Genomic DNA, 16,553 nt, shown 5'->3' with positions numbered 1-16,553 from the left:
TCCTTATATGTTGACGGCATCTTAATAGCTAGAAATAACAAAGAGATGATTGATATTACTAAAAGGTGTTTATCATCAAAATTTAAAATGAAAGACGTGTGAGGCCAACTATGTTCCTAGTGTGAAAATCATAAGAGATCGCGCTAAAAGGTTTTTGGGTTTAACTCAAGAGACTTACATCAAAAAGATGTTAGAGCGTAATCACATGCAAGATAGCAAACCAATGGACACCCTGTTGATAAAAACTTGAGCTTGAGTTGTGATATGTGTCTCAAGACTCTAGAAGAAAAAAGAGAAAATGTCCTGAGTACCTTATACTAGTGTTATCGGTAGTTTGATAAATGCAATGATGTGCACACATCTCGATATATGTTATGTCGTTGGATTGGTTAGTTGATATCAATCAAATCCTGGTTAGAAACACTTGATGACAGTTAAAAGGATTCTATGATATCTGAAAGGAACTTCTAATTACATGCTATATAATAGTGTAATACTATGGAAGAATAAGAAACAATCTTGCATAGCCTTATCTACTATGAAGGCTAAGTATGTAACTTGTTCCACAACAACACAAGATGCTGTTTGGTTAAAGAGTTTCCTGTATCATTTGAACATTGTCAAATCAGTATCAGACCTAGTGACAATTTACTTTAATAACACTGTTACAGTAGCTGTGGTCAAAGATCTAAAATACCATGGAAAGACCAAATACATCAAGATGAGATATCACTACATTACAGAAGCAATTACTGAGCATGACGTGATCCTAAAACACATCTTTATAAATTTTATGGTTGCAGATCCACTCACAAAACCAATAGCAAGAGATGTATTTGTTAGACATGTGAGATCCCTTGACCTATATAGAATGTAATTAGCAATATAACTAGTTTTAAGGATCATATGAAGGCTTACATTAATTGATTAATGAATAGATATCATTAGTATATCATGTTATTCATTATTTGTTTTATGAAATATATTGTGAGTATCGTATAGTATAATTTGTTAAAGTATGTCGATAGACTTAGATTGGCTCACTCACATGAGTAATCACCTTTAGCACTTGTAAGGTGAGTGAGATGAGACTTTGAGTTTTAATGCTCAATAAGCGACTTAGGCGCAATGAGAGCAATTTTAACTTAAAGTAGTTATTAAGAAGTCATCTTGGTTGGGATTAAGATGAGGTTCATAAATAAAAGAATCGACATGAATGAATTCTCACCATTCATGTGTCTATTATAATTGAAGCTGAGTATAAAATTATTCATCTGCCACTAATGACAATGAGCAAATAAGAATGTTTTATTTGAAGTTTATGTTTTTTTACGGTAAGACTAAGACTCGTATTGTGTATTTCCTTTAACAATAAGAGAAACAACGTATATTTTTTGTCTTCAAAAAAAGAAGAAGAGTAAGCTCCACTGTAGCTTTTATACTATATGTGCTGACAACTATTATAAAAATAAAAAATAGATCCTTTGCTTCTTTATTATTTGAGTCCCGGAGATCTGGTATATATATAACCAAACTACTGAGCAAGAAAAACAGATATACACTGGACAGAGTAATCAATGATCACAATGGAAATAATTAATGAATTTGAACTAATATTTGATATAAAGTATGTACTAATAAAAATAGATATGAAATAAGAGTCCATGTTGTCGGAACGGAAACTAGAAACATGTTGCTGCCTAAGAATCAGTGGCAGTCATAAATTATTTTCTTAATAAATTGCAATAATCAATGGTATAAACTAAAAAAATATGGTGATTTTATCATTACCATAGAACATAATTAAGAATAAGATATGTCTCAGAATATGAACAACTATCCAGTTGACAGTATCAAGAATCACCATCCTTTTAGTTGTTAGGATTTTTTATGATCCTTTGCAGAACCACAGTCCGAGCCCTCATGATATCGCGGCTGCACGTATCAGCTAGCACTCCCAAATCCTCAACATTCTTCATGAACACCCCCAGCTTCTTCTTGATCTCCTCGATTGCAACCTTCACAGCCCCGTGCTCAATTGCGAAGTCAGTGGTTCGCATTAGTGCTTCAATCTCAATCTCCAGGCGATCAATGAGAACCCGAATGTTGTCCAGATCCTTTATGGCAACACAAGTACCAACTTGCATTGTGCTAATCACCTCCTTCTGTCCCTTCAATGCATTTTCATAATTCTTCCACAGAGAATCTATCCACTTCCCCATTGAACCTAATGGGATTGTTGATGCTGCAGCGACAGCAGCAACAACAGGAGGGGCAGTCATGGCTGCAGCCACAACTGAGCAAATCAATACAGTTGCGAAAGTAGCTACAAATATCATACTTGAAACCTTCCTCCAAGTATGAATGCACTTGAGCTTCTTGTCAAGCTTATTCTTCCTAAGTTGTAGCTTCTCAAGCATCATTATCTGCTGCCTGTACACGGATTGAAAGATTTGAAAGAATTCATCGGTGAAAGGATCACCTGCTGCCTTGAAATTCTTCAGTTCTTCCAAGGTCCTCACATACTCCCTACCTCCTGCCTCACTTTCCTCTTCGAATTGTTTAAGCGCGACAAGAATCAGCAATTGGCTATCGCGGGCACGCTTTAGGCACTTCTCCAACGCAGCACAGAAATCTAGAGTTTGCAAGCTATTTTCGAAGTACTCCTCGACAAGCTCAAACAATTCTTGATTCTTCCATATATCTTTCTTGCACTCCAAGATAACCTTAACAACCGCTTGGTTCATCTCCAACAAGCATTCTGTGACTTCCTTCAACGAGTCAAATGAAAACGCACGAACCTCAATCCCCACAGCAAGAGTATTGATGACGTGATTGGTCCGAGCTTGGAGGGTGGTGTCAAAGGACTGCAAGTCCTTGTCGAGCCGGCAAGCAGCCTCGTAGGAGCTCAATTCAGTTGTGTATTGTAAATTGTTATTGAGATCGATAGCAGAAGATGATGCTTCAGCTGGCCTCTTGCTCACATGCCCTCCCATGGCCTCGATTCAAATCTAAACAATCAAGCAGGAACCAAATTAACCAGATTCACTTTAGACCCTTCTTGCAAACCTTGAACTTCCCTTCCTAGCAACAACAGAGAGACGAGATCTTGAAAGTCTATCCAGCGCAAGAGTTCGGATCTATTATAACCTAGCTACGAAAAAGAAACAACGACTTGCCACAAAACCAAGAAAATTTCGAGCTTTATACTATTCAAAGCTGACACAAAAAGTTATCATAGATCAGTACCAGAAGTTTTTTAAAGAGAGCTAGCTAGATTTTAAAGGCTCTAAAACTGACCAAGAGCCCGATAAGAGAGAAGTACAAGCTTAAGCCTTGGAACCCTTTGTCAACAAAAGGTACTGGTGAGATTTTCTTTATGAACAAGTAAACGAATAACATAAAGAAATAGGGATGATAAATTGATTAGCTAAAAGAGAAGGAGAGGTGATCGACGAATGAAGAAGCTTAAAGAGAATTGAAACCGTTTAAGGACCAGGAAACAAGGAAGAAGGGTAGCAGAGCAAGTGGCTCATAGTTTAGAAGGATTTGAGCATGTAGCTTGCACGCATGACATTATTAAGAAATTGGGTCATGGAATACGCGGGAAGCAATGTTTTTCTCCAACTTTATCTCTTCTTTCTGAGCTCTTTACAGTTTTAATGCGCAAAGCGACGGTTACCAAAGAAAAGATAAACCCTTGAAGAAAAGGAGTGAGATGCTGCAATTTTGGTCCCCGACTCTTGTGGTCGGTGGCTATGGTTTTTCACCTTTTTCTTTTTGAAATCTGAAGTGTGCATATCCATGAATTGACACTATCCTTAACTTTTAAGTAATTTTGAGAGGCATAAAAATCACGTGTTTTATTTATGATTTAACTCATGTAGTCGGTGGCTATAGTCATAATCACAATCTTGCTGCACTACGACCCAGATCGATCGATTGTGGGCAAGATCATGTTAATGATCTAATTATCTATAGTCTTTGTATGAAATCTTATACCTCTGATCACACCACAGATTCCCCACAATCTTTTCCTGGAAATAGATATCAAAATCTTATAGTCTAATCGCGGAATGAGGATGAGAATAATAATCGACAAGAAATACCTGGTTTTTGTTCTTGAAAACACAAGCCACCTTCGTAAAGTTTGTAGAATCAATGCTGCAGATTAGAACTCTAGAGCTGCTCTGGCTAGTTTGTAGAATCAATGCTTGACAGCTCCACTACTTATATACCGAGTCTTGAGCCTCAAATGTTAACTTTTGACTTGGAACCCAAGGAACTTGAAATTTCTTACCCTTCTCTGGAAATGTATTCAACAAGATAAGCAGTTACTGGTTAATTTCTCACTTTTTATATTTCCCTTTTAAAAATAATAATAATATTTTTTTATTATCTATATAATGTTATCATATTGTGTATCATGGCGTGAACCAACAAAAATATATATATATATATATATATATATATACTTTTAGCAATGAAAAATCCGTAGAAAATTTTTATATATATTAGCAACAGTTTTAGCAATGAAAAATCTGTACAAAATTAGCCAACTAGGGGGGTTTGAAATTTGTAATAATATTTTTTTTATTTTATGAAAAAAATTAAAAAATCGGATTTTCCTTATTGTGGACTGTTTTCACTGCTCAGTTTTTGTACTGGATTCATGTAGACATGATTGCATGTACAAGATCATTAATTATTTGTTTTCCAAAATAAAAACGTGAAAGAACAAAATCACTGCAGTGGCTTGTCCTGTAAATTACGCCAAGTTAAGGGTGTTATTTATGTTTGAGGCTCGTAACAAAAGCCGAATAACAAGCAAGTGGTTTACCGTCGACAGCCCTCGAGGTGACGCGTCATTCTGTGTCACGTGTATGTAAATTATTGGTTGCCGCCTTTATGAAATTTGGAAAAGGGCTCCGGGTCTGATGGGAGTCTCTAACATGATGTATTTTAAAGTTTTTTTTATTTAGAAATATATTAAAATATATATTTTTTATTTTTAAAAATTTATTTTTGATATTAATATATAAAAAATAATTTAAAAATACGAAAAATAAATTAAATTTAAAAAATTTGAACAAACAATATTCTATCCTGTTATACAATCAGTCCACGTATTCTTGAAGTCACGTGCTCAGGAACTCCAATTGTTGCGTTCTTTGACAAGACACATGACATTATAATATATTTTTTTATGATTAAAAAACTAAATCCTTCGTCATCTCGGGTTTCTTCTACTTTCTGTCTATCAACATGACCATATATATATAACTAACAAATGTTATTGATTGATTGATCTTATCACCTTACTGTAGATTCTAGGGCTATATTTGGTTACTTGAGTAAAAGCTCAAAGACATATTCATTTGTTTAACCTATTTAATAATTTTATTTTATTTTATTTTGGTTGAAGACACGATTTATTTATTATTTATTTATTTTTGAAAATTAAAGATACAGATTTTTAATATTAGAACCTGATTTAAATATCTCAAATTTTTATACTCCAAAATTAAAATAAAAAAGAATCAAGGAAGCTTGAACTCTCTTAATATCATTTCTGATTTTTGCATTAATTTGACTTAAATTCTCAGGAACAATACTTGAATCACTAACCATTGTTTTTCTTTAGATTTAACTATAATGGTAATCGATGATGTCCTAAAAAATCTAAATAATTTGGAGATAAAATTTATGTTTTGGATAATCAGTTAATTTTTTAGTTTAGATAATCTAATTTATTTTTCCTAACTAAGATGGCTAGTGGCTAGTATTTGGTAAGCCAAGGTGGATGGTGACTGATACTTGTAAAAGATTTTTTTTTGGTGAAATTTAGAATTATCTTATGCTTAAGTAAGTATATTTTTTGGAGAAAAAACAATCATATTTTAGAGAAAGACTTTGAAAATAAATATACCATAGAAAATAGAGATTTAAAACCTAGAGTTTAAAGGATTCATCCTCTCTTTAGAGTCCATTATGCTTGCTTTCTTTAGAGATAAATAGGTTAATGTGTAATTTTATCCTGATAATTTTCATATCTTTTATATGTTAAAGAGAAAAGATTATTTCTAACTCATCAGAATCTTGTGATTTAACATAGAGCCCAACTTTGCTTCACAATCTTAAGGCTTTATTTTGTACAATTTTTTCCTTATATATATATATATATTAGACTAGTGAGCAATGATGTGTAATTTATCATAATAAGACATGTTAAACACAAAAAGGTTTTCAATAAAAACCTAGAGTACATACAAATTTAAATCTATAAGTATGCAAAAAAAAATAACTCATGAAAAACATGTTATCAACACAAATATAATACTAGAATACGTATTAATCATATATCCAAACTTTTAATTGATACAAATTCAAAGTCTTAACATGTATGTTAATAATAATATTATATATGCTTAAATTAAAACAAATGAGGATAATTGTTGAAGCACTTGAAAGTAAAGAGATTTTTGTTAGTTTCAAGGAGGAATCCTTTGTCTTTAAGGCTTTATTGCTCCTCACTTGTGAAATTAGGATGTTTGCAATATGTTTTTTAAGATTTCAATAACACCATATTGGTTTAAATACACTTCAAAACAAGGTCTTTGAACCAAACAATATGAAACTCAAATATCTTTCAATAAAATAAACCTAAACTCTAGATTTGGAAGGAAAACCAAAGCGTATAAGAGAATGAAAACATTAAAAATAAGGTGAGAAAGAATATGAAAAAAATATATATAAAAAAAAATTCAAGTTAGAAACTCTTCAATATTCACCCCCTTCTTATAGTGAATTTTGAAAGCGAAAATGTTGGAGAATTAATAAGAATTAATTCCCACCATTGTAAATCAATAATTAAATTTATAAAAAACAAGAGTTTTTTTAGTGGTAAAACCGATGGTTCTTTGAGATTAATTTCTAATTTACCTATAATTTGTTTATTTAAAACAAATTTCCAACAATACCATATTGAATCAACCTGTTTTGTCTTTTGAAAATGATTTTTTTAATTATAAAAGTCTATAAATAAATTGAAATAAAAACCATTTATCCCTCTATCCAAACAAAAATATCTCCTTTTTCACCCCCTCATAATCAATTTGATTCTTTCTTATTTTCATATTTTATCGCCAAATACAAACACTTTCTTCAATAAAGGGTCTTTTTGTTTTGCATAAAATATTTTACATGTAAAAGTTTTTTCATTCTTTGATTTGAAAAATATTTTCCCGTAAAATATTTAACATGTAAAATATTTTTAAATGGTGGTAAAAGAGAAGGTAGTGGCGAGATGACAGTTGTTGTGGTAAGATTGTCGTGGTCAAAGGAAGAGGGAAATAGAAAGCTTGCATGAGCTGTAAACCAGGTCAAACTCTTGTCAATTTCTTTTTTGTAATAATATTAAATTGGCCCAAGTATTAATGCCTCTATATGGACCACATCATTAGTCTCACAAATGCTATTAGTAAAATGCATGTTGCTCTTAGAAAAACACACGCTCTCTTGTTATCTAATCCTAACCTAAGATTTCTGGCTTGTTACTAGCTCATTTTTGTATTTTGGAGATTAACCTAGTTTATTTTTTTGTTTGCTACTTGCTCATCTAAGTAAGGTGTAAAAGACAGTAACACTTAACTCTCAAATTGTTTTGTACCCACCTAAATCTCTCTGATTTTTTTTCCTTTCAATAGTTCTGTTTTTCTTTTCTTGTTATATCTATGGAATAGATAAAGATTAATATATAATATTCTTTTTATGTCAAAATGCAAATCTTGAAAGTTAGTTTAGATGCAATTCAAGATTTCAAAAGGATAAGGAAGAATTATAAATTTAATTAGTGAAGTTAAAATAATTGGTATCTAGTTTATACATTATGTCATAATTAACTGGAAGCATATACACACTCGGCAAAATTTCTTGTTTGTTTTGTATCTCTATAAGAATATAAGCAAAGGTAGACAAAAATTGAAAGCAATATGTTGTTTAATTTAAGTTACTGTGATTCTATTTAAATTAGTTACAACAATGTATTCTCAACTTGAATGATGAGATTAGTAAATTTTATGGAAAACTTGGTCTTTCTCATGGATTTTATATATAAAAATCTTACCATTATTGTAAATGTAATATTGCTTTTGCTTTGGACATGTAATTGGATTGAGTCAATGTAAAGCAAAATAAGAGAAGTGTGTATTGTTGTGTTTTGATATGTTGATTCAACATATTTCAAAGGTATTGTTGGGCATTTGAATTGTTGCTAATATAATTAGAAGGGCTTAAAGGTCAGTTTCTATAATCTTTATCTATCATATGTAATCCGAAAGAAATACATGTGCAAATGATAGATCTTGACTTATAGACCTATAAATGTATTGGCGGGGGATGAGTGAGAGGGATAATTAGTTGAATTATATATGCTTTATTTTAGTTTTATTTGCCTTGCATTTAAACTGTATTGTATAGTTGTATGTCATATATGCTAATTTCCACTCATTACTTATAAATCAATAAATTACATAAATAGGTTATAAATTATAATGGAAAGTGAAGGAAGAAAAAAAGGAGAAACTATGTTTTCATTCTTTAAACCAAGCGAACAAATATCAACCAGTAAAGGACATTCTTTATCCAATATTGATGTCTTAAATCATAATAACCAACCTCCTTTCAAATCTTAAAAAGTTGAAATTGATTTTAATACTTTTGAACGAGATCTTGGGATATAGATATATTCCAATGTGGCATCATCCTATTAATTAGTAAGATGAAATTAGAAGATCTTATATCAAAATGGGTTCATATTAACCTAAGTTTGTAGAGTATCCGAAGACTTAATTAGGGAGACAATATTGCCGATTTCAGTAAACTTGGTTTGATCAATTTCCTTGGTTAGAGTACTCTCCATCAAAGGATGCAATATTTTGTTTTTCATGTTTTCTCTTTGAAAATACAGTGCTTTATCATCCCACATTAACTACTGAAGGCTTTAAAATTTGCAAGAGGGTTAACTATGAGGTTAGATGTGCACTTTTAATACATTTAGGAAGTTTCACTTCATCACATAATAATGCTATGAAATCTGTTGAAGATTTAATGAAAGTAAATAGACATATTGATAATGTGTTGAATGCACAAACTACTGAAGAAGTTTATAAGAGTCAGTTGCGACTTAAGATAGCAATTGAAAGTGTTTGATGGCTTAGCTTACAAGTATATGCATTTATAGGTCATGAAGAATTTTCATCTTCTAATAGTCGAAGCCATTTTGTAGAGATGATAAGACTTATAGGGAGAATGAATTTTAACGTTAGTAATGTTGTCTCAAAAAGAGATTTTACATTTTCTCGCGAACAAAGTGAGGAAAAATTTGTGAAGAAGTTGGAGATGCAAAGTTTTATATTTTGGTTGATGAAGCCAAAGTGCATCAAATAAAGAACAAATTGTATTATTTTGAGATTTGTAGACATTCATGGTTTCTTACGAGAGTGTCTTTTTTATAAAGATTGTGCATGTTTCAGATATTATTGCTTCAACACTTTAAAAAGAAGTTATTGATATGTGTGCTTGATATAATTTGCATATCCTCAATATACAAGGTTAAAGGTATAATGGTGCTAGCAATATGCATGGCTCATGAAATGGACTATAAGCTTTATTTCTTAGAGATTGTCCTTATGCATCTTATGTACATTACTTTACCCACTAACTACAATTGGTACTAGTTATAACAACTAGAAATGAGATTTTTATTTGGTTATTTTTTTTCAAAACTAACAAACATTATCAATCTTATTAATTTTTCTCTTAAACGTCATACCGAGTTATATTTTGTTAAAGCTATAAAAATAGCTCATACGGTAGCTACTAGATAATATGAGACTGGTAGAGGGGCTAATCATATTGGTAATTTACATCAAAGTGGAACTACTCGGTGGAGCTATCATTTTGATTCTATTTGCGACTTAATAGATATATATATATATATATATATATATATATATATATATATATATATATATATATATATATATATGGTGAAACTATTATCGTGCTTGAAAGTATGGTTCAAGAAGGATCTTCTAGCATGAAGAAGCTGGTGGTTGTTTGATTGTGATGAGATCTTTTGAATTTATATTCATCTTTATATTTGATGCATAAAATAATAGGGATTACTGATTTACTTTGTTGAGCCTTGCAACAAAAATCTCTTGACATCTTAAATGCAATGGTTTTGTCTCAATTACTAGGCATTAATTCAAACTTTGAAAGATGCTGGATTTGAGAGATGCTGGATTTGATCTTCTTTTTGCACATTTGCAATATGTTTGTACACAATATGAGATTGATTTTCCACATATAAATACTTCGTATAAAAAGACTACAATTCATTCATATTAATAACAAGGATCAGTGACAGTTTACCAACATTATCATTATGATATATATTTAACTCAGTAATAGATTTTCAGTTGAAAGACTTAAATTCTAGATTCATTGATGGGATAATAGAACTCCTTGTACCTAGTTATGTTTTAGAGCCTAAGGACAACTTTAAATCATTTAAAGTTGATGTTATTTGCAAGCTTATTGAAAAATTTTATCTTGAAGATTTCAATGAACAAGAGATGCATTATTTGAGATCTTAGATAGAGCATTGTCAGATTGATATGATTCATTACAAGAGCTTTCAGAATATGTCTATCATTTTTTAATTACATCAAGGATTAATTGAAACAAATAAGTCACAGCACTATCATTCGATTGATAGGTTGATTTGTTTTTTTTTTGAATGTTTTCACTGCCATTATAAAGCAAGCATTTTCAGATATGAATTTTTTTCCATAAAACATCAAAGGGTGCAACTTCGATAGTGTAATTTATTTTTATTTTTATTTTCAATTTTATGTACTTTGAAGTTTGTTTTTTCATATTTTGTGATATGTATTTGGATTAAAGTTTTATTGTTAACTTGACAAATTTATGTATATGAGTTAATAATTGATCTTGAAAAAAACTTTCTATGTATTTGCTTAGTAGCCCAGAGTGGAAAAAATTTATGGCTTTGCCATTGGGTGTGGTGGTGGAGGAGAAAGAAGTGGTGGTGATGGTCATGGTCGTGGTGGTGAAAAAAAAGATGGTGATTGAGGAAGGGGTGGTGCATATTGTAAAGAAATTACAATTCATAAAGTATTTTATGAAATTTCATAAGCAAAAAGTTTTTTTCAACGAATAAACTAAGTTTAAAGGTTAGTTGTAAAATATTTTATAGGAAATAAATGCTTGAGAATATTTTTTATTTTTCAAAAACAACCATAGAAAAATTTAAAAAAATATTTTTTTATAAAATACTTTATGCAAAACAAACACCAAGATTAATCCAAATTCCAAATTCCCAACAAAATCATTCACAAAGTATAAAATACTCAAAGCCCAAACAGACTTTTCTTTAGTAATTGGATCATTGTACGAGAAACATTTTATCTTATTAATAGCCAAGGATTACTGCCTTGAATTAAGTTTTAGTAGTGAAGTATTTATGCTTTCTTATAACATAGGCAAAATATGTATAGTAGAAAAGACAAGGTCACGAGGCAAGTGTTGTAAACAAAAAATTAAAGAGATCTGGTATTGAATTTTTCTTTTCTGAGAAAATTAGACCAAATTACTGAAGGGACTAAATACTACGAAGACAATGAGCATGGTTTTTCTCTCATCAGTGTCCCTGTGAACGCTGATAACCAAGACAAGACTGGGGAATGCTCTAAAGCTAGCCACTGGTCGGTCCTTGCAAAATTCTAGCAAGATATTGATCTATTCATACATTTATTTTGATGTGTGCTGAGAAGTAAAGATGCGATAGAAAATTGAACTAATCGGTATATCTCAATGGATTAGATGCAGCTGCTTGTAACTAGAAAACTGTCTGCCACTTGTTCTGCTTTCTCGTCTTCCCGGAGAAAATTAGCAACTATCTCCAAGCTAGGTCTCAAAACCTTCTTGTCCCAAACATCTTCATCAACTTTTGCACTTCTCTCATACACACAAGTAGCATCAATCCGATGGAATTTCCATCCTTTCTTGTTCGCCAAATATTTGATTTTCGTTAGTTGTTTATTGATTAGCTTCTTGGTATTTTCTTTCATTTCTTTAATACCAGTTTCAAGCAATATTTTCATGGTGACCTCATCAGCCATTTCCATTTCAGCTTGAAAATATGGTTCCATCTCTGCAATCCCAATAGCCCGCCAAATCCCGCTATTGTGATCTATCCCTGGAATAAACATACCTCGAACCTCGTCAACAAGACCAGCATCAAGCATCTCATCAACCCTTTTTGCTGCGCGATCAAATAAGATTGGCAAGGCAACATCCACCCATAGAAAACAAGTATCATAACTATCCTTGAAGTTGAAAAGCGGATCCTCGACGAGTGCTTCGATGTATCTATTCGAGCCGCCGGCGATAATGGGGATGTTTCCATCCCCTGTAACATGTTTCATGGCCTTGTGTACATGGTTGCAAAAATCTTGTGTGGTAAACTCTTCTCCAGGTTCCACAAATCCTAGCAGATGGTGAGGCACACCTCGGCGTTCAATTTCCGAAATTTTGTTGGTCAACATGTCAAGGCCCTTGTAAACCTGAATTTTGTCTGAATTGATGATTTCACCTTGAAAATGAGTGGCTAAATCAATGGAGAGTTTTGATTTTCCGGTGGCAGTTGTTCCCATTACGAACAAAGCTTTTTGCTGCTTCTTGTCGTCAATGGCATAAAGTGAACTAGTGATCTGTTGGAGGTTGTTGCGGTGCCTAAAAACAAAACAAAAAAAAAATCAAATTAAAAATGAATCAAAAATCAAAAGTATGTTCCAATTCATTTTTTTTCATCAAAAGAAAATTAAACCATAAGCTTAGAATATCAATGTTTATAAAAACATAAGAAGAAATGACTTTTTTGAGGTTTATTGAACTGATTATGTAATTTCGAACATTAATTACATGTTATACATGGGATTTTTCAATTAAAAATATATAAAAATAATTGTTTTTTCATATATTTTTTATTTTAATATTAATATATCAAAATCAACAACAACAAAAACACTTAAAACACTAATTTAATGTAAAAAAAAAATTTTAAAATAGATTAAACCGTATTATCAAACGAAGATTAAATCACCTGTCATGTTTATATAAAAAAAGCAAAATATACATTTCTTAATTACCTAGTCCAATAACATTGAAACTGGAACCTGATTTCCCGCCCCATTCGTAAGGGGAGAGAGGCAGCCATTGGCATAGTTCTCATACTTGAGGCAAGCTTTGGTTGTGGAGGAATCATTTCCATAATTCGTGTAATTATTTGAGAATGGTGTAAAGGGTTGAAGAACAGGCACTAGACAGTACAAGAGATTATCAAGGATATATATAAAACCTCAATATTTGTCCGCAAACAGAAGAAAAAATCAATTCAGAATTTTAAGGCAGGAGATATAAGTGGATTTCATGAATGAATCTCATAGTATTTAAAACACTCATAAATAGGTTTTGACTTCCAAGACCAAGAGATAGAAATTACAAATCAGAATTGTTATTAATGGTTTGAGAATTTCTTTGAATTGATTTATAAGGAAATTAACATGTGATTCGGCCTGTACCAAAAGAAGACGAAGAAGAAGATCTACAATAATTCTCCTTCCATTTAGGCTATCTATGGATTATATATGACTATCTATGGATTACATATGACTAAATAGGGGCAGGCACACCCTACACACTATATGTTGACCCAAATTTCTTTCAATGTAAACAAATATTGAAACGACGTACGCATTTCTAAAAATGTATGTCATTAACTCAACTAAATAAGACGAATAACTCAAATAATATACTCAACTAACTCAAATAATATGGATAAAAAAATTCCGCTGAAACCGACAAAAAAAAAATTTGACAATGTAAAAAAAAAAAGACAACTTAAACCCATTCTATGCTAAATTTGTGACTTAGTCATGGTATAGTGGTAACCTATCAAAATAAAAATATAAAACTCAATTATCAAACACCTCAATATTGAAGGGCATAATTAAATTTTTTTTTTTAAGCAATGAAAAAAGATTCGAGTGAACTCGGATTAACTTGCTAATTTCGTAACCATGAAAATAAGATTAAGATAACCCCATAAAAAAATTAAAAAGCACAAAGACAAATTTCTAATAAATTAAATATTGAAATGTGTAATTGAAAAAAAAATCAAATTTAAAAAAGAACATATAAAAGAACCAAAGTCAAGTAATGTTAACCTTCAAAACTCGTGACAATGTTCATGAGCCTGAGACTAAGCCCATAAAAGACAAATCCTAAAAAATAACGAAGAAAAATCCCAAATCATCAAAATGCTAAGGGATTAAATTGAAAAAAAATGATAAAAAAGAAATAACAATTAAAAGAATTAAAACTAAATTTGATATAAAAGTAATTTGAGTGATCAAATAAAAACAAAATTCAATTAGAAAAATTCTTAGAAAAAAACAGCAATAAAAATAAGGGAATCAAATTTAATATAAAAACAAAATGAAACCAAATGATGAAGGGGGAGATTGAAGAAGACAATCAATAAAAAATAAATTAAATGACATATTTATATTTTGGCAAATGGGAGAGAGAGAAAAGAGGGAGATTAAGAAAAAAGTGCACTGAAGCCTAATTATCACATTGTTGCACACATGTGCGGCACCAATAGAAAGAGGACAGTGAGATGCTTCCAATGCCGCCTTAAAAGGTAGTGTTTGGAGGTGGTACAACGCCGCACTTGGTGCCTGAAGGGCATGAGAATTGCCCACTTGTTAGCTTGTGTCGCGCACGTGCCAATAAATTTTTTTTAATAATGTTTGTATTAATCAAAAGACTAAATTATAACTGTCTACTTGTTTATTACAAAAAAAACAACATAAAAAATTGAAATGTAAGCGTAACAATATTTGCTTTGAAGAATAATATAATCTTTACATTATACCTTTAAAATATAAAATGATTGAAATTTATTTTAGACCTCTTAAATTTTTTAGGGCATAATAGTCATTACATTATGTATTTCAAAACGTAAAAAGACCGAAATGTTCCCAATCAATCTCGTAATAATTAATGGACTCGTAGAAAAAGACCATTCTACCCCTAACATCAAGGCTATTGATTTTTTTTTGAAAGGGCAATAAGATAATTTATGGTAGTGAATAGTGATATGTATCTAGGTGCATTGTGAATTTACTATGCATTTTAAGTTTTTTTTTATTTTGTAATGAGTTCTTTTTACTAAACTAATATCATGTTTGCTTCCCATAAATTATGATTTTATAAAATATTTTCATCATTTCTCATAAGGTGGCCATGGATATAGTTGGATTGGGTTTATATCTATAATTATATCCAACCCAACTTTTGATATTTAACAAATTATAAACCTAACCCATTTAATTTGAACTTGAGCAAGTTGGATATATCAGGTTAAACTAAATCTTTTATGGATATTAAAGATATCCATGAGCTAAGCTTATACTATTAATTTGTATAGGTCTATATTTAGAATAGTTGGATTGGATTTATATCTATAATTATATCCAACCCAACTTCTGATATTTAACAAATTGTAAACCTGGCCTATTTAATTTGAACTTGAGCAAGTTGGATATATCAGATTAAACTAAATCTTTTATGGATATTAGAGATATCAATAAGCTAAGCTTATACAGATAATTTGTATATGTCTATATTTAGAGATAGACCATCAGTTTGTAGGTGTCATGGCACCCCAATATTAGATCTAATTTTTATAATTTACACTACCATTAAATTCTAGTTAACTTTCTTTCCTTTTCAACAGAAAGACAAGCTCTTTTTTTGTTATTTTAAAGAAATTTAATAGGAAGCTCACTAACAAAAATGTTGAAATTGAAACATTTTTAAACAAAATAAAAACAAATATTTAATTCATAAACTATAAAATATAAAGACAAAATGAATACAAGATATACAAGTTGGCTCGGGTTTATCTAGTTTAAAAAAATCTTAATCCGCTACTTGATCCGTGATATGTAATATCTACATTATTTAATTTTGATGGTTTAAGTTGAATCAGATAATATAAATATTATAGATATCAATTTTTTTAAAACACTCCTAATTTCTCATGTTTGGTTTATTTAACAATTTTTTATCAAAGTAGAATATTTAATAACTAAATAGAAAATTGCTTACAAAACATTTTACAAACACTATTTTTCTTAATAAATCATAGGCTCCATCATCAAATTAATTTTTTTTTTACATAATTTTCATTCATACCATGCACCAAACAATTATTGTCAATTAGTTTTGCATTACCGTAATCGAATTATGAAAAATAAAATATTTTTAATTTAAAAACACTGGAAGAAATTAAATTGAATTGCTTAAACTTTAAATGTTTCAAAGATCAAAGCACTAGCACTTTATATAATCCTAAAATAGAAATACTAAAAGGGAGCTTGATTACATCAAACCAA

The 16,553-nt window shown here is 30.6% G+C and overlaps 2 protein-coding genes across 2 annotated transcripts; both read right to left on the bottom strand.

The window, feature by feature from the left end:
* Positions 1-1,595: 1,595 nt before the first annotated feature.
* Positions 1,596-3,703, bottom strand: LOC133699207 (UPF0496 protein At4g34320-like). The gene has a single exon (XM_062122365.1). The coding sequence runs from the start codon at positions 2,994-2,996 to the stop codon at positions 1,872-1,874; it is 1,125 nt and encodes a 374-aa protein (XP_061978349.1). The 5' UTR covers positions 2,997-3,703; the 3' UTR covers positions 1,596-1,871.
* Positions 3,704-11,906: 8,203 nt separating this feature from the next.
* LOC133699438 (adenylate isopentenyltransferase 5, chloroplastic-like) lies at positions 11,907-13,360 on the bottom strand. The gene is made up of 2 exons (XM_062122676.1): positions 13,266-13,360; positions 11,907-12,822 (listed from the first exon to the last, which is right to left on the bottom strand). Exons 1-2 carry the CDS (start codon positions 13,358-13,360, stop codon positions 11,907-11,909), a joined length of 1,011 nt encoding a protein of 336 aa, XP_061978660.1.
* Between the last annotated feature and the right edge of the window lie 3,193 nt (positions 13,361-16,553).

Source organism: Populus nigra, chromosome 7 (assembly GCF_951802175.1).
Source record: "Populus nigra chromosome 7, ddPopNigr1.1, whole genome shotgun sequence".
Classification (NCBI taxonomy): Eukaryota; Viridiplantae; Streptophyta; class Magnoliopsida; order Malpighiales; family Salicaceae; genus Populus; species Populus nigra.
The sequence above is the reverse complement of the archived record's forward strand: the minus strand, read 5'-3'. Positions and strand labels throughout refer to the sequence as shown.

What these genes read in the sequence shown, in the direction of transcription:
- LOC133699207 (XM_062122365.1), bottom strand. Translation starts at nt 2,996, where the DNA reads ATGGGAGGGCATGTGAGCAAGAGGCCAGCTGAAGCATCATCTTCTGCT.
- LOC133699438 (XM_062122676.1), bottom strand. Translation starts at nt 13,360, where the DNA reads ATGGAAATGATTCCTCCACAACCAAAGCTTGCCTCAAGTATGAGAACT. An exon ending in CGAATGGGGCGGGAAATCAG is followed by an intron (nt 12,823 to 13,265) that starts GTTCCAGTTTCA and finishes TTTTGTTTTTAG; the next exon opens with GCACCGCAACAACCTCCAAC.